The following is an 18,220-nucleotide window of genomic DNA, read 5'->3' on the forward strand; positions in this document are numbered from 1 at the left end:
TTTCTACCTTGTACCCAGTACTCCTGGGCTTTGCTCTCTAGCTCTTGGCTTGCTCACACTTCTTACCCATCCCTTGAAGCCTGCATGTCCTGCCATGACAGTCTTTTTGCTAGGGAATGCTTACTGAATAACTCCTAATGCTATGCAATTGGCAGGATGAGGTCTGTTAATGAGTCCTTCAGTTCTTTTCCCCTTCTAGGGCTAATTTCTTGCTTTCTGAAGCTTCCTGCCTCTGTCGTCTGAATGCATTTCCCTGGCAAAAGCCTGGTATGTTACTGACCTTTTGATCTCGTAGCTCTCAGACAGAGATAATCCTGGTGCAGAACAGCATGATGGTGTCTGCTGATGCTGGGAATGAGATGCCCTTCAGCTGGAGGATAAAGGAGTATTTGGATGAGATGTGGCTGGAAACTCAATACATCCAAAACACTGAAGGTGAGTGCTTGGCTTGAGCTCACAATGCAGAGCAGCTCCATCCGTCTGCCTTGTAAACTCTGGCGTATCACTAGCACACCTCTACCTTTCCATGACCCTGGAATCACCTTCAGTCCCTCCGTACTCATACAAGCCAGCAGAGCTTTGTGCAACTAGCTTTTCTTTGTGCTTCTCAGTATTAGTATTTCTTGCATATTCTGTGCCCTTGTCATCAACTTTTGGTATTTCCACAGCATTTTGAAGACAAGATTGAGATCCAATAAATATGGCGATGATGCCTGGGCTGAGAAGGCCTGGCCTCAAATCCCTTGTTAGCCTTCTGAATGAGGGCAATGCTGTATGCACTGCACCAGTGATTGATTAGGTGTCAGTTTCTTTAGAATAGAAGCATATCAAACCCAGCTTCCTCCTAATATTCAGCTTTTCTCTGCATTCTTGTTTTCCAGACCAAGCTGAGAAGTTTGTGGATATCTTCCAGAAAACTGCACTGGGAAAATTTATATCTTCTCTGACTGAGGAAGAAAGGCAGATGCTCTTCCAGTGCTATATCACAGACTTCATTGTCTTGACCATTAATGTGTCCTCCCAAGAGGAACTGCAGGTCAGTGTCTGGAACGAGAACTGGAAACTCTGTATGGAGGGATGGGTGTGAAAGCTGTGTACATTCCCTTTTGTGTCAATCTCTCCTTCTTGGACAAAATCCTCCTCTCAGACTAACAGTAAGCTAGCCACAAAGCAGATGTTTGACACTGAGTAGCTGCTGAAATTGCTGAGGCCTTACTCAGAAAAGCGCTTCCATAGGAGCAGCTATAGAAATGGCCACATAATTTGAGGCTGTCTGTGTAAAGTACTGATTTTATTTTTTTCCAGATAATTTTGTCAGGGTTTATAATCCAAAATTAATTATAAAAGTATATATATTTTTAATTTTGATTAATTTTTTCTCCTAACCTTTCAGTGTCTGCAAATTGCCTTCTCATCCTGTATAAAGGAACGGAAAGCAACATCTCCCAGAAGAGAGGATACGGTGCCATGCTTGCCTTGGGTCCACCTTGGATACAATCAGTTCAAGAGCCGTTTGCAGAACTTCTCTAGGATCCTGGCTGTACACCCCAGTGTGGTTGGCCCCCTTATGAACCTGAAAGGATATGAAATGCAACGTTCAGAGATGGTAGAGTCATTACCAGACATTTTGTGATCCTCAACCCTAACAAAGAGCTGTCTTCACTGAATTAGCTTGTGTTCAGTCTCCATTTGATTTCAGCTAAAGTGGGAAGCAGAAGCTCAGTCAGAATTCTCAGTATTAAGCATAGCCTGCAATATTATCGTTCTTATTAATAGGGTTTAAAACAGTTTGCTATGTTTTCACGTCAGCTTAATAGGGTGTGCTAATGATCTGAGCCATGAGCATGTGAAAGTTCCAGAGATTAAGATGATCAAATAGAACATTATTCAGTACAACACCTGCCATAGCAAACCAGATTGAGAGCCCAATACAGAGTTCATAAATAATTCTGACATGCTACTGCTGCATTATACTTACATCCTGTGTGTGCAACTAGGTTTTAGATGTGTTAGCTGCAATCGTGTGCGCTGAAGAGCTGGAGAATCAAGTGCAGACAGCAATTCCAGCTATCTGGCTGCAGAAAGTGAAAAATCTTCAAATGCCAATTGAATTTCTTTGTAAAGAAAAGGATTTACAGACAAGTGGGAGTCAGTGCCATCAGCTGCTAAAAGAACTCAAGTAAGTACTGTAGATCTGCTCACAATCTTGATCTTTGCCTTGCTGTTAATAAGGATATCAGTGCAGGCTGAAAGGTGCTCTGATGCTGCTTTTCTCAGATGAAGACTTTGCAAATCTTTCCAGGTTCCGCTTGGCTCAGTTACTTATTAAGCACCAAGAGCCAGATCTTTATTTCTGTCCTTACACAGATGCTCCCCCTAAATCTAGAAGTGTTATCCCGTACATTCCAGCTAAGTTTAGTGCTTATTTAAAACACTCGTTAAGTTGCCATTAATCAGCAATGTCTTCCCACTTCATCCCATGTGCATAAAGTCTGAGAGAGATGGGGAACTTTGCATCTAAGACAGGAGTCTTGTCTCTTGCAAGACAGGCCAAGGCAACTACACCAATTTCTCACAGACCTTGTTTAGTTTAACCTAAGTGAAGAAAATTTAGTTAACTCACAAAAGAAAAAATAAATACTTTCTGTTTTAATAGAAGTTTGAAGTGTAGAAGAGTGAGGTCATTGTGGTGGCTTTTGCTCTGCAGCAAAAGGACAGCTGCAGAAGGTCTCCGCTCTGCTACAGGACAGAATCATATGCCATAAGCTCACTGTGTTAGGTACTGTTACATGTTTTGTCCTTGACAAAAAAGCCAGGCTGTGGTTCAGAGGCTGATAACCATAGGACATACATGAAAAGTTGCATGAGAAGTGTAGTGGTGAGCATGAAAAGCAGTGAGATCATTAGGCTGACCTGATTGCGCTTTCATTTGTACTTGTTGCACAGTCAGTGTCAGCTCTCATCTCATAATTGTACTTTCTGAAATCACACTCTCCTTCCCACAGAGTCTGCTGGAACCGGGTTTTCTCCATGTCTCTGTTTGTAGAACACGTGTTATTTGGTATCAACACTTTGATGCCAGAGTTTGAGAGTTTAGTGAAAAAATACACTTTGCTTCTTGCCAAGGTAAGCCAAGATGTGATTTTTTTTTTTATCCCTTCCTTGTGTGCTTCTGCTGATCATGTGTATTGTTGTCTATGGTAGTAGAGCTGAGTCATTTAGCTTTGCCCTTTCCTTCTGCAGTGTTTTCAACAGGATTCAGACATGAAGACTCATCCTACTTTTGTTGCAGTGATGAAAGTACTGTGTGAATGTAAGGAGGAAGTCAGCCACAGGCTCTACAGGTAGTGACATTGAGACAAGTGACAGGGTTGAGTAGGAATATTGTCTGTATTGCCTCTATTTCTGGACATAAAGTCTTGCATTCAACACAATGAAAGCCAGATGAAGAACAATGTCTTCTATTTTATTCCACACCCTGAAACTGAGTGGTTATTCAACAGGTCTTACATTATATCCTCTGACTCTAGCTGCAGATGAATATCTTATTAAAGATTTTTGGTAGGACAGCATTGAAGCAATCATGGTCACTGTTGTTCCTGAATTACAGATATGGTTTGAAGCCATGTTCGATCTGCCTAGGAGAGCCAAAGGATCCAGTTTGCCTGCATTGCTGCCATGCATTTTGTCAGAAGTGCATCAGTACATGGCTAATACCAGCACAGATGCATTGTCCAGTCTGCAGAGTTGCTGTTGAGGATGTTAATTTAACTGTTTCCAAGGAACTCAGGTACTTTTTCCTGTCCAAGGTGGAAGGATTGCAGTGGGCCTGGCTGTGTAAGGAAATTCTGATTCGCATGTCTGAAGTTGTCAGCTCATGCACACGAGTGATATTTTTTTTATTTTTGCCTGTCTGCTTTGCTTCATAGAATCATTAAGGTTGGAAAAGACCTCCAAGATCATCTGTCCAACCATCCCCCTACCACCAATGTCACCCACTACACCACATCCCTAAGCACCACGTCCAACCTCTCCTTAAACACCCCCAGGGACAGTGACTCCACCACCTCCCTGGGCAACCCGTCCCAATGCCTGACCGCTCTTTCTGAGAAAAAAAATTCTCCTAATTCCCAGCCTGAACCTCCCCTGTTGCCACTGAGGCCATTCCCTCTAGTCCTATCACTGGTTACCTGTGAGAAGAGGCTGACCCCGAACTCCCTGCAGCTCCCTTTCAGGTAGTTGCAGAGAGCAATGAGGTCTCCCCTGAGCCCCTTCTCCAGACTAAACACCCCCAGTTCCCTCAGCCGCTCCTCATAAGGCTTTAGTTCCAGACTTGTGCTTCATCTATTATTTAACTGGTTCTGTATTTGAACATCGTCCTAATGCTTTTTACCCTTCACCTAGCACTGCCATAGCAAGAAATGCCCTGTTCCGGCAGAGGTGCAATAGTTTCTTCATAGATGTGGTTACTACCATGTGTTTCAAGGACAATGAGCCCCCTGAGACAGAGGTGATCCAAGAGCTCCTTAATCTGCTGTTTGTTCACAGGGACCTACTGAAAGGTTCAGGTGAGCTCCCTTCATCTGATACTCGGCCTCACGGAGTTGATTCTCTTGCCAGTTTTTCCCATCTTTTCCAATCCCATCTTTTCCGTATCTCCACAGTTCACCCTACTACCTACACAAAATTTCTGTCCCCGTTTGATGATGAAGTAGATGAAACTCCCATCATTCGCTCAGTAATGTTGAAGCTCCTCTTGAAGTACAGGTGAGCGCAGTCAGTTAATGGATGTTGTACCGGGGAGTGTTTCAGTTTTTTTCATGACATCATGAAAACCAACCTGTTTGTTCTCACTTCCACGCTATTCACTGAATTTAGATTATTAAAGGTCAAATTTAACTTGTGCCTTTGTATTAGTCAAGCAACTTGGCTGACTTGCATGTGGCTTGTGTGAACTATTTGACCAGTCTGTGCCACTGAGCTGTTCTCAACCTAAACCTGTGCTGAACATGGATGGCTTGGGAGGCCTTAGCGATAGCTGACTAACTGATGTATTCTAGATCAGCGAAGTAATACTCCCGATCCCTGATCCACAGCCATTTAATCAAGAGTGATCTTCTGGATGTTTACGCAGACCTCTTCATTCACAAAAGTTCCTCCAGCCTCTCTTTGCAGACAGTACATGTAAAGAGCCATGCCTCTAGTGTGATAGTCTTCTAAATCAAATTTGTAGAACAGAGCAGATGATTTATGCTCTAGAAATGCTTATTTGTCATTTTTTGATAAAAGCCTAGTTCAGAGTATGAAGCTAGGTGATAGCTGGTAAAAAACAGCATAATTGCCTTTCCGTCTTCCAAACAGATCCAAAGTAATCCTTACTTGTCACATGGACTTAACTGGTAGTTTGATCATGATTTAGAATACAAGTAGTAGCCACCAGCATTGCAGTTATGGTAAGGGAGTGTTTTTTCTCTCCTGTAGCTTCAGTGAAGTGAAAAATGATGTGCAAGATTACCTGTCCCGGGTAGAGCACAGCCGGATCCTGGAGAAAAATGATAAAAAAGAACTCTGCTTGCTTTTTGTCAACTGCTTGGAGGTAAGATTGCTGGATAAGTAAGACCTGGGCAACAAAACTATTACACGAAACAAAAAAAGTTAAGAATAGCAGTTCTGCAATTTTACGCAAGTTTCTTGTGCACATAACTAGCTGCCCACTTAGCCCCCAAAAGAATTATATCAAATCACCTGTTCAGAGCCTGCTGTCCAGTAACAAGCCTTGCTTTCTCAAGGTAAGGCTTGTTTGCTACATTACATAAATTCTTCTTTCCTTTGGACACATCACAAGTGTTGAAGAATTAAGCGAGTCCTGATAAGACTCAACTTCCAGCACAGGAGTGCAGCAAGCAGGGGAATTTCTAGCTGTAGTAGTGGAAAATGGATGCTTTCATGTTTGCAGAGCTTTGGATTACTATGCTGTTTGAGTTGTCTACCTTTCCTCTCCTTGCCTAACTTTTAATGCTTCAGACAGCTTCAAACGAACTTGACAGCAGGGTAGAGGTTTCATTTCTTATAGTTTTCGTTAAATTGCTGACTTCAAAGGTAAGATCCATGTGTGTATTTTCCCTAAGGGAAAGGGAGAGTTTTGCATCTTGGAACGTGTGTTTCAGCATGTGTGGCCTGTCAGCATGCTTATAATGCTTGCTCATCTACGCAATCAGGAAATACGGAGAGAGATGGGCATATTGCTGAAGGTGTTTGCTGATGCAGCAGAAGTTTAAGATAAGCACCAGAGAGATCACAGGAAGGAGCTGATAGCGGTGGAGTGGAGAGAGTTGTGAAAAACATGGAAGTTCATTGTGCTTATTGCAGTGAGGATGCACTGGGGGTATAAAGTACCAATGCAGAGAATATCTGACTTAAGTAGTTCTGCTGCTCATGCAATGTTCCGGCCCATCTTTAGGATTCTATGTGTGAAAAGTCTGAAGGCAGTCTTGGATATGAGCATATCAGCTATCTGCCTGAAGACAGAGGCTTTCCAGATAACTATCTCCCAAAAAGCAAACAAGAAGCTCCTCAGGAATTGTCTGTTGAATATCTGCAGGCAGTAGCCAAGGTTCGCTTGTACCTGAGTAAGGCTGCAGAGCTGCTCTTTGACTTGCATGAGCTCCCAGGTAAGTGATAATTGTGCTGTCAAATGGAAATGTTGTAGATGGAGTAAAGTCACTGTGGGAAGAACATACGAAATTACGCTTTATTCATTGAAGTTTAAGTGATGCTTCAGAAATGTGATTGCTTTAAGGCTTCTTGTTTTATATAAGTGGGAGATCTAGGCAGCTGAAAAGGAGGAAGAGATGCTTTTTTAAAAAACAAGCAAAAATTAAAGTACTGAGCTTAATCACTGACTCAATAAAGAAGATCAGCATGTCGAGAATACTCTGAGATGCTAACGCAGTCCATGAAGCATCAAAGTGTGGTTCTGAGGGAACATTCTAGATAAACAGCTGACGAAGAGAGAGCTTTCAGGTTCTCCTGCATGGCCAGCAAGTACAAGTGAAAGGAGCTTGGTGCTACAGCTGGTGTTGGCAGCGAAAGTTTTCCAAGGTAGGATGTGTTTTTGCTTTCTCTTCTTCAGTGCAAGACCAGGCAGAGGAGAAGCAGCGTTACTTGGCAAATGTGAAGGTGTTCTGTAGCCTCACCAAGAACAACTGGCATCGTGTTTACCTGGTTCGGAAAATTGCTAACCAGTATGGGATGGAATTTGCTCAGAAGCTTGTCACAGAGGCACGGTTTAACTGGGTGTTCCCAGCAGAAATTCTGCAACAGGTAAGGAAGAGGTGTCTCCTTGGGGATGGTTCTCTCCTCTTAGTCTTCAGCTGGTGCTGCTTTGGGGTGCTTCTAGTGCTGTGTGGCTTTGGGGGACTTACCGCAGTGGCAGTGGTTGTGAAGCTGACTTATCCTTGGATCCTACTGAGTGGAATCTGTTATGGCAATGAGAAGCCATTTAGGTTGATGTGCCTGCCTGCTTCCTCTCTTCAGGGCTGAAATGACAGAGTTCTTGGGAGGAATGGTTCTTGCAAAGAGCGGATTGCACCTTTTCCAGTGGCTGGTTAATGTCCACAATGCTCACTGTGGGCTTTTCCCTTTGTAGGTACAGAGGAGCCAGTCTAATCACATTGATCGTTACCTGGCATGTGGCAAGAATTACAGAGTCCTGCGTGATGCTGTGGGGAAAGCCATGATTGAGTGCAAGACTGAGGATCTTCTAGAGGCAGAGAAGGTAGGGCATGCTCTCCTCAACAAAATCCTGTCATGGGTTCTGGGTGGCTAGTGTTTAAGCTTTATACATTTGTTTTGCCAGCATCTCTTTCCAATGGAGATACCTGGGTTGCCTTCTGATTTTTGAAAGCTGCAGTGGCTTATCCTGTCTGAGACACAGATGTCTGTGCTTTTGTCGCATGTGTTCTAGTGTATGTAACGTTGAGGTTATATCTGTTGGTTACCTCATCCTTGCTTCTCTCCCTTCTAATAAATCATAGCAGTTTGTTTCACGAGCAAGTATTACAGGCACCTTGTGACCAACTGACTGGAGAGTAGGCAGGTAACTGGCGAAGCTTTATGCCTCCTCCCAGCCTGCCCATATCCGCCTAGCCTTGTCTCTTACTGTACCAAATCAACCAGGTGATTTCTGTGCAACTAACCTTCTCCCAGTATGTGTTTTGTGTATGAAAATGTTCAGGAAGAAGTTTGACAAAAAATGCCTGTTCGAATTTCTCTGTACCACGAATACATTGTGATTTTTTTCCTCACCTGTGTGTTGGCTTGGTTTGAAGGCAGGCATATACAGGTGCTATAAGTAAAATAATTGAGAAATTTCTTATGTAAAACACATAATCAGCTAGAAGGCTGTCAGATTACTCATTTACGTTTGGCTTGAACAGTGATTTCTGCATTATTCCCCTTCATGTATGGGGACAGCTTTAATGCAGACCTGCTGAAGTCTGCTCATAAGACTGAATAACAGACCAATAACAAACTGAAACCTTGTAAAAGTTCATCTGTGACAACTGTCACCTCTTCTCCACTGTATTATTGGTTCTTCTTTTTCAGGCATCTAGCATCTCCCCAGCTGTACAGGCTGTCCATCTGCTCCTGGCTATTTTCAGAGAGGTCACTGTCCTGTATGGAGTTAATGACTCAAATCTTCATCCCAAACAGCAGGTAAGATGCTTGATTCTGGGGGCTTGTGACAAACATGCTTCCTTGATAAGGATAAGTGAGATTTAAATAATTAGTGAAAGAACCTTTTGTTCTGATTATGCCCTGACCTGGGCAAATGGAAAGTGTTTTCAAAGCAGAGGATAGCATAGGATAGCATAGCACTGGAAGCAGCTGCTAGTTCTCCTCAGTTTGATGGACAATATCATGCTGGTTTTATTTCTTTAAATGTGTGTTTTCAGCAAGTAAGTGCTATGACTGAGTTCATCCAGAACTCCGGAGTCCTGAATTCTCCAGACGTGCAGAACTTTGCAGCTTGTCTTGTGACGAATACGCTGCCATCTCTTCTGACAGTGGATCCTCAAAGCTTCAGCCACAATGGAGCGCTAATTGAGATGGCTGTTCATACTACAGCTGTCTTGCTGTGTGGGCAGAACCCCATCCTGCAGCCCCTGAGGAGTCTGGCATTCGCTCCAGATACCATGGAGGTAAAGAGATTTAACTCGTGGTAGTTCAGCACACTGATAGTTCTTTCACACATTTGCTGGGTCCTCTATAACATAACCTTAATGCCAAAAGATACCAACTCATTGTTTTAATTGTGAATTACTGATGTATGATTAGTTCAGTATTGTTGGGATTAATTAGCACACAACCAGGCTCTGGACTGGTTTAGATGTCACTGGTTGCTTATTATGATGGAGAACAAGGAGCAACTGCTACAAAAAAAAGAACTGATGCATATATTCAGTTGTCATATTTTTTCTTCCTTAGCACTCTTTTCTGCCTACAATGCCAGAAGATATAATGGCTCAGGCGAGGGCCTGGGAAGGAGTGTCTGCTCTGCACTGGTACAGTAAGTGCTTCTGACTGGCTTTGAAAGAGATTGAAGGAGAATCCTTGTTTTTGAATGAGACGATTCCTAATGTGAGGACAGACACTCCTCAGCATGACTTATCTGTTGTATATTAAGACCTGTATTGGGTAACGCACCAAAGTGCACTGAGTTTCTGTTTAGTCTCAAGCTTATAGCTGTTTACAGAGTTTGAGACTGTGGGAGACCTGTCCTGTGTCCTGTTACTTCTGGCAGTTAAAGAGGTGTAAGCAGGAGAGCAGCACTTTGCCATCTTCCTGGCTAGTTTTCAGTTCTCTGCTTTTCATAGCAGGATTTAACTGAAAACTAGGAAGCTGGGGGCCATGGGAACATTCGTGCTTACTAGCCTATATGGCACTTGGTAGCAGAATTTTTCAGGTTTTCATTCCATGTTTCTTTCAAGGAGAGAAGCACTGAAAGCTTCTTCTGGTTGTTGTGTGAGCCTATGACTCCTTCAGGAATTTCAGTGCTTTCCATTAGACCTTGAAGCATATTTCTTGCTTCAGGATGATGGTGCCTATGAAAGGAAATAACAGGGGCTTCATAAATGGCTGTCTTCTAATACTGTCCTGTTTTGTTTCTCCTTCTTCATAGCATGTCCAAATGGCCACCCCTGCACTGTAGGAGAGGTAAGAATTTTGAGATTGGTGGTGGTTTTTTTAAGCAGGTGGTTTTTTCAACAATAAACTGTTTTATATTTTAGTTACTGTTTATGTTCTATTGCACAACAGTTCATTTTATAAACTCTAGATTACTAATCATTTTGCCATTGCAATGTAAAATTTAGAATTGCTGTAACACAGATTGTACCAAAAAATCTAGTAAATAAGGCAGGCAGAGATCATTTGTCCAGTATATAGCAGCTTTCAAATTAACCAGCTATGGCATGGATTTTTGTTTCATTGTCTCTGTTACTATTCTGGAATTCAGTGTTTTCATTCTTGCTTTTTGCTAGTGTGGCAGGCCCATGGAAATTAGCCGCTGTCTTGACTGTGGTGCCCAAGTTGGAGGGGAACAACACAAATCACTGCCCGGCTTTCAAGCATTTAGGTATGCTTTGATCCATTAACCTTCTCAGTGCAAAATGATACAGTACTTGCCTGTTGTGGGTTCAGAGTAAAAGGTATTACCTCGTGCTGCTACCTGAAAGGTGGCACTTGGAATTCCTCATTATGTCACACATTCCCCTCTGGGAGGGGGAAGAGATTCGGCAATGGGGAGTGCTGGTTCAACTGAATTTGCAGAAACTGCCTTAAAAAAGAGCTTGTCAAGCTTGTAGTTTTAGGTTTTCCATGTTTCTGCTCATCTAGGCAGATACCTGTTACGTGGTTCTATATTGACATATAGTAGCAGGCTGCGTTTTCTTAGAGGGATCATCATGACTGAAGAACTTCTACCAAAACTCCAGGATTTATGACTTGTGCTCCCTCCTCCTTGATTCTCTGGATTCGCACTTCCAGCCATTGCATAAAGAAAGTTAAAGTTACTAAGTCTAAAGGCAGTGGCTTTTCATCTGCCCAGCATGAAGCTGGCTAATCTTGCCCCACAGGGTTGGGCATTGCATTTTTCATAGAAAATGTAATTGGAAGAGATGTCCAACAAGAAGTAGTCGACCAGCAAAAACAAGTTTGCTTATTTGTGTACAAAACTTACCGAAAGTCTTCATTCCCCTGTAGCACTTTTAATCATCACCTTTTTATAGCATTCAGAGAACTTATGAACAGAAAGACATTATTGGGTATCAAAGACTACTTCTGTGTTTTCTGTCAAAGCAAAAATCGATATGCATACTTTCCGGCAGGAATAATGAAGACAGAACTCAAACTGGCCACATACTTGGAGATGCACAACGCAGAAAAGAAATGGTGGAAGTGTCTGACCGACCCATGTCCCCAGTTGTCTTCATTCTGATACGCTTGCTCACACATCTGGCAATGTTGCTGGGAGCCACAAAGGATCCTCAGGTATCTGGACTGGGTGATCTTGGAGGTCTCTTCCAACCTAGACGATTCTGTGATTCTGTGATCTTCCAATAATAGTCCCAAATGGCCACATGAAATTCACCTTTATATGACACTCGTCCTTCTCGTTGTGTTGCCTAGTGACTAGGGAAGTCTTTCAAGATGCAAGACCCAAATTCACTTCTCCCCTTGCCCAGGAGTGTTTTTGGTTTCTTCATGCAGTTGCATGTGCACATGTGCATGCATACCTGTCATTATGTGTACAAGTGGTAAGAGTCCTGTAGGATGGAGTAGAGACTATCTGATAAGACTAGTTTTGCATGCCTTGTGCTTGAACTGGATGTTACTGATTACGCTCATTCTTTCCTTTTGTTGCTTTTCAGTCACTGCGAAAGATTATCAAGCCACAGGTGCGCAACTCAGTAATTTTCCTGCAGCAGCATATTCAGGAGGACTTGGCACAGATGACAAAAATTTTGGGAAAGAGTGTAGATGAGACTATCAGCATCCTTCATCTTGTTCTAAGCAGCCTCCTCAAGGACCCCCATCAGCACCCACGCCAGTGTAAGGAAAACTACTAGCCATATCACATCTGCAAGCTGTATCAGCGTTTTAAGGGCAGCAGTTACTTAGCTTCTTTGCTAACAGACCACTTTCAACAGGTGGTAGCTGAGCTGAGAGAGATCCAGAAATTCGAGGCTTGTTTCTCGCTGTAGGTAGTGAAGAATTTTTGGCTGCTTGCTTCTCCTTTGGTCAAATATATGGGGTTTGCAAGGTTTGGTACATAATTCTGGAAAGAAATTAATGAATAAATGGCTTCATGATACATTGACAGAACTTCCAGCTCACAAGCAGAGGTTGCTACTCAAAGTAGTGTGTGCCGTTTTGGATGACACTCTCCAACTAGGCCAAGATACTCATTTAGCCTCTATGACCTCTGTAGTTGCTCTTAGCTCATCATATGAACTTGCAAGAATGTCACATCTAAAAGCTAAGAGAATCTGAGCTATCTTGTAACTGAAATATTGTGAACATAAGACTCTTAAATTTCTGTTGCAGGGCCAGTTCAATTTGATGGTATGCTTTCCACCAAGGAGAAAAGAAACAAGTGGGAAAGAATTGTTGCAGACACAGTTATTGTTCCTGAGTTGGAGGTGAGAAATTAGCTGTAAAAAAAAAAAATAATAAAAAAAAAATAGTTGAGCAGTTCAAAAGCAACTTTGGAAATCCGACCTGCTGTGACACCTGTGCTACTTTCTTCACCCGGCTATTCCTAAATGCAAGCTATTTATGGTACAACTGCAGGTCCACATTAATTTGTTGTCAGCTAGTCTCTTCCATCTCTAGGTTATAGATGCCCTGCTGTAGATGACCCTGCTTTCAAGCAGGGGGTTTGGACTGGGGGATCTCTGGAGTCCCACCCAGCATCAGTTATTCTGTGACTCTTTTATATGAAATATGGAAGCTGTGTGTGAGAGAGGGTCAGCCAACTTTATTATACCCTTGGAAATGAGAATCAGATTTGAGTTATGTTATGAGGATTTTGTGCAGATGTAAACGTAGAAATATCTTTGTTCAGTTGAAAGTACTTGCCCAAGTGAGCATAAGGGTGCCCCAAATTAATCGTTTGCCTTTTTTCCTCATGTGTATTATTTAAAGAATGGAAGACCTGAGGGCTGGATGAGCTGGTGAACAAAGAAAAATTTTAGAGCATAAACAGCTGTTTTGCAGTGTGTTTTTTACATGCATTCCCTAGAAGTTCATCTTCTGTTTTGACATACTTTTGTGTGAATTGGTCATCAAGCTGTTAGGGAAATATGCTCCCATGGAGGGAGCATGAACATTGCACGAAGCTGCCAATGCTGATAGAATACCATTATGTTTTGCAGGGTTTGGACAAAAAACTTCTGAAGTTAAATAAAGAAATCCAAGAGGATGAGAGAATCTCTTCCAACCCAGTAGTGAAAATGGTGTATGGCGACCCAGTCACTTTCCTGTCCCAACTGCCCAAGGACAGTCACATCCATCATTCCAAGATGTGGAGCTGCCGAAAAAGGATTTCAGTGGAGAACCTGGGCCATGTAGTCCAGCAAAATAATGCCAAGGACACTGTCCCTCTCCTGTGGAAGTTTCTGCAGAAGGTGAGTGTAATACAGGGATGAGACCCCACAATGTTCAGATAATACTCCACGGAAGAATAGAATCATAGAATGGCTTGGGTTGGAAGGGGCCTTAAAGATCATCTAGTTCCAACCCCCCCGCCATGGGCAGGGATGCCACCCACTATATCTGGTTGCCCAGGGCCTCATCCATCCTGGTCTTGTACACCTCCAGGGATGGGGCATCTATAACCTCTCTGGCCAACCTGCTCCTGTGCCTCACCACCCGGTTGAGACTGAAAGGGACCTCTGGGTGCATTTGGTCCAACTCCCCTGCAGTCTCAATCTTGAGAACTGCATATGTAAAGTATTTTTTCTTTTAAACATTTGAAAAGTAATTCAATAGAAGTATTCAAAACTGGTTTGTCCAAGGACAGCTTTACTCATAGATCCCCTTTCCTCTTCCAGGAAACAGAACTGAGGCTGGTTAAAACTTTACCAGAGATTCTGGCTCTTCAGAGAGACTTAGTGAGGCAATTTCAGAACACTGCTGATGTGAAGCGCTGCACGATCAGAGACTTCCTCAACGAACCCCGCTCAGGTGAGAAGATTCCACCAAAACTGTAAATTAGTGAAACAAAAAGTGCTTTAGAAAGATTGCTTGGATAGTCCAGATGAAAATGAAGGTGAAAACTTCTCTTAAACTTGCAATCTTAAGTCCTTATTTTCCCTTTCAACTCCTATCCAAATATACTGGAGGCCTTGATGTTAGAGTTTTTCTTAAAAAAAAGTTAGTGGTTTTAAGAGAATTTAAGCACAAGAGGTAGGGACTCTGCTCAGAGATCTGCATTCAGGGATTTATCTTGCCTCTGTGGGTATGTTGAATTTCTAAGCTGCTCTAGAGTAAGGGCCTTCCTAAAATGTGTAATAGGTATCCGGCCCTTCTGTTAAGTCAGAAACAGGCATTTTGTGACAACTCCTTTAATTGCACTCAAGTGCAATTACTTCTGTTCTTAAGTACTTATGGAAGATTTCTTAAGGGTCATGCAGACCAAGGATCCATGCAGCCTTGTAGCATGTGCCAAAAGCACTCAATAATGGAAGAATATAAACAAACAGCAAATTACACAATTTGATAACGTTGGAAAACTGTTTAATGTACATTTAAACATTTCTGGTCTGTTTGAACAGTTACCTAAGGTTATGTGGTGTGCTTTGAAAATTCTTATATTATTGAGTTTCATGGTGTTGCCAGTAAAAGATATTTCAAGGATTCCTGTTTCTGGTATTGCTCAGATGTGATGAGGGACCTGTTACAGAGGAGAGTTAACGTGTTCCTGTCTGTTTGGAACAAGCTGAGAAGATCGCTGGATACCAATGGTGAGTACCCTTCCCTCACAGCATTGTTTTGTGTGATGGAAATGAGAGAGTGCCTGCTGTCAGACGGGGGTCCTTCAGTACCCTTTGACGGTACAGGTTTCTTCTGTCAGATGCTGAAAATATCCTCCAAACTGACCTCGGCCGTTAAAGGTTAAAAACTGACCTTTGCTGTTAAACGTTAAAAAGATGTAGGTGCAAATGGAAGAATGTTTCCTACTTGTAGTATTCTCACCTGAACCTGCTTCCTCTAGCACCTACAAGGAACAGAAAGTGTGACCTTTTTCTCGATTTCTCTTGCTGTACTTTCTCCTGACCTGGGTTGGCTCAAGAGAGGCTATTCATCATGGGGCAAGCTCTGGGACACCACAAGCAGTCTTCTATGCTTGTTATTTTAGGGGAAATTAAGCTTCCTGAAGGCTACTGCAATGCTGACCTGACCATGGACAGCAAGCTTGAGGTCCTTCTGCCACGTCGACAGGGACTGGGCCTCTGCTCCACAGCCTTAGCCAGTTATCTCATTAGTCTGCACAATGACTTTATCCATTTGGTCAACAAACATACCAAAGAAGATGATAGGTATGTTGCTATTCCAGCCAGGCATTTTTTGTCTCTGTTGTATTACCTGCTCCCACACAGTCTGCTTTCCCTGCTTCATAAAGGCTTGTCACTCTAAATGGAGACAACTTTTTTCCTCTTCTGAAGGTACTCGATCAGTCCATCAGAAGTAGCTGACCTGCACTTGATCAGTTACGAGGTTGAGAGAGACCTGATTCCTCTGATCTTATCCAACTGCCAGTACAGCATGGAGAAGGGTGGGGAGACGTTGCAGCACTTTGATCTGGAGAGAATCCAGCAGCAAGTCATCAGCAAGTTCTTGCAGGGGAAGCCGCTCATCACCCTAACGGTAGGACGAGGCAGCTAGCTATGTTTCTAGGCAGCTAGAAAACATAGCTAGCAGACAACTCGTTGATGTCAGAGCCCTGCAGAGAACTGCAGGCTTGACAACTTATTGGCTGATGTCTGAACCCCTGCGGTCTTTGCTGCAGCCAAACAGACACTGTAGCAGGGTTAGTAAAGTTCTACAACCCTGGGTTTCTCTCCTGACAGGGAATACCTACCCTCGTGTACAGACATGATCGAAATTACGAAGAGCTGTTTAATGATGTCAGGAGTAAGCTGGATCAGGTGGGTTTCTTGCCCTGGAGAAACAGGGCAAGTGTGTGACCCCTGACATGCCAAGAAGTGTCAGGCCCGTCTTCTCGCTTGCCTTGCTCATCTGCTATGAGGGCTCACTCGCTAATCTGTTCGCATGCCTCGAATATGTACACACTGGTTGTCTTTTGTCAGTCAGGATTTACAAAGGAAAGAGATGTAGTTAAGCACTTCCAGTTTCCTAAATCTGGGGCTATGCCCTCATTCCTGACTTCTGCAGATCGAGCAGCAGTAAGGAATGGTTCTAAACTAATACTAGCAACTGCTTTGACTTCATGGTTTTCAGAGTGCTCTTCCCAGTTCTGTTATGAACACGATCAGTGGGGAACTACAGTCTTACAGTGATGTCTGTGATGCTCTGTCTGTCGCTGAAATTACCTTGGGATTCCTGGCCATGGCTGGAGAGAACGCAGAAATGTTTCTGACTGACTACATTGTAAACGTTCTGCAGATGGGTGATCAGACAAACCCTCACGTACTGCAGGTGAGTCCTGAGAGCAAAGCTTGTATTCTTAAAGGATTAAATCTGTACTGGTTTATACTAAATCCAGACAGTTTGACCTCCAAGCCCAGCAAAAGTTCTAATTCAAGCTGAATTAGAATGTGTTAGAATTTCCTCCCCACCATACTTGACAGCAGGGGAGAAAACAATTTTCACTTCCACTGCAACCAGTGTTTACCAGGCGGGAGCATCCAATAGCTCATGATGCTCAGCAGGTTCTTGCAAAACCCTACAGAAGGGTCAAGTGGAGGATGTGTGGAAGGTCAAACTCCTCTCTGCAGGTCCCTGCTCTTCTGCCATCACCACCAGGAAGGAGAATACTGAGTTGGGTGCCAGCATAATTAGTTGCAATGCTAAAACTGCGAAAAGGGAAAACTTTCAATAATGAGCCAGCTTTTAGTGACACTGGCTTACCGTGGTGCTGAACGGGATTGAAAATAGCACTTTACTTCTCTAAAGTGGTGATAGGGGAAGGTTTTATCTCCTAATGATGTGTGAAAAGTGGCTTTTTACTGATAGGGGCAAAAGCACTACGCTATGACAAGTATGTGTGGCATAGGGAATGGGAAAATGACAGAGCTTTCATAATGGCCAAGAAAGCTGGATTACTGAAGGCAAAATAGGGAATCAGATGTAAGCATGTAGGCTTTTATACCCATGTTGAAAAGGCTTTATAAACTCCCAACTGCTGGATGAGGCTTTTGTATATACTACTTTGTCATAGTAAGACTGTTTATCAGTGCCCTCATAGAATCATTGAATGGTTTGGGTGGGAAGGGACCTTAAAGGTCACTTAGTTCCAACCTCCTCTACCATGGGCAGGGACATCTCCCACCCGATCAAGTTGCTGTGTCACCCTGCCAGTTAACGTGGCTTCTATTTTAGTGGGCTTCTCTGTTTCTTCTTCTGCAGGGGGATGAACAGGTTCCGAAACATGTTCCTTGCATCCAGTTTCACACTTTGTTTTTCTTTCAGGCCCTCGGACGATGCCACGTAAAGCACAGCATAGCCCTTTGGCAACTTCTCTCTACCCGCAAATCTGAGCAGCTTCTGCGCATCAAAAGGGTAAGATACGATGGCAACCTCAGGGTCTGCTCAGGTGTTTCCTCATCTCTAAGATGAAGTTGCCCAAACATGCTTGGTTCTTTTTTTCTCACTGCATTTTTAGGATCCTTTTGTAGACATCGATGCAGAGTACAAAACTGATCTCACTCCAGAGATTGCCAAGCTCCTCAACACCTACCTCGTTCACTCAAGGCTTGAAACCTTCCTCCAGGAACTCCATGAAATGATCATCCTGAAGCTTGGACGTGTCAGAAGTGTGGATGAATTCCGACCCCTATGGAGGTAATAGGTTTATGCAGCCCAAAACAACCCACAGTTAGTAATGACTTAAGCTTCTCTGTCTCTGTGAAAACGCTTGTGATGGAAACAATTCCGTTAGCAAATGACTGCTCTGCTGGGCACAAAGCACAAG

At 43.1% G+C, this 18,220-nt stretch overlaps 1 protein-coding gene across 6 annotated transcripts in view; it reads left to right on the forward strand.

The window, feature by feature from the left end:
* RNF213 (ring finger protein 213) overlaps positions 1-18,220 on the forward strand; it is a 53,342-nt gene that overhangs the window by 34,159 nt on the left and 963 nt on the right. For 5 of the 6 annotated variants that reach the window (XM_080560974.1, XM_080560975.1, XM_080560976.1 and 2 more), the window contains 30 exons: positions 296-435; positions 882-1,036; positions 1,394-1,606; positions 1,998-2,179; positions 3,006-3,126; positions 3,244-3,344; positions 3,611-3,790; positions 4,405-4,568; positions 4,665-4,767; positions 5,482-5,596; positions 6,461-6,671; positions 7,133-7,323; positions 7,649-7,777; positions 8,608-8,718; positions 8,958-9,203; positions 9,490-9,571; positions 10,184-10,218; positions 10,545-10,639; positions 11,391-11,553; positions 11,934-12,114; positions 12,610-12,704; positions 13,440-13,691; positions 14,118-14,250; positions 14,946-15,029; positions 15,425-15,605; positions 15,732-15,933; positions 16,137-16,214; positions 16,528-16,725; positions 17,719-17,808; positions 17,912-18,090. In XM_080560974.1, the coding sequence (XP_080417100.1) occupies positions 296-435; positions 882-1,036; positions 1,394-1,606; positions 1,998-2,179; positions 3,006-3,126; positions 3,244-3,344; positions 3,611-3,790; positions 4,405-4,568; positions 4,665-4,767; positions 5,482-5,596; positions 6,461-6,671; positions 7,133-7,323; positions 7,649-7,777; positions 8,608-8,718; positions 8,958-9,203; positions 9,490-9,571; positions 10,184-10,218; positions 10,545-10,639; positions 11,391-11,553; positions 11,934-12,114; positions 12,610-12,704; positions 13,440-13,691; positions 14,118-14,250; positions 14,946-15,029; positions 15,425-15,605; positions 15,732-15,933; positions 16,137-16,214; positions 16,528-16,725; positions 17,719-17,808; positions 17,912-18,090 (4,410 nt within the window). Of the gene's footprint in view, positions 1-295; positions 436-881; positions 1,037-1,393; positions 1,607-1,997; positions 2,180-3,005; positions 3,127-3,243; positions 3,345-3,610; positions 3,791-4,404; positions 4,569-4,664; positions 4,768-5,481; positions 5,597-6,460; positions 6,672-7,132; positions 7,324-7,648; positions 7,778-8,607; positions 8,719-8,957; positions 9,204-9,489; positions 9,572-10,183; positions 10,219-10,544; positions 10,640-11,390; positions 11,554-11,933; positions 12,115-12,609; positions 12,705-13,439; positions 13,692-14,117; positions 14,251-14,945; positions 15,030-15,424; positions 15,606-15,731; positions 15,934-16,136; positions 16,215-16,527; positions 16,726-17,718; positions 17,809-17,911; positions 18,091-18,220 lie in introns of those variants that run through there. The other variant, XM_080560979.1, reaches the window with a different exon arrangement.

The sequence above is a fragment of the Anser brachyrhynchus genome (assembly GCF_964034855.1).
Source record: "Anser brachyrhynchus genome assembly, chromosome: 18".
NCBI classification, from domain to species: domain Eukaryota; kingdom Metazoa; phylum Chordata; class Aves; order Anseriformes; family Anatidae; genus Anser; species Anser brachyrhynchus.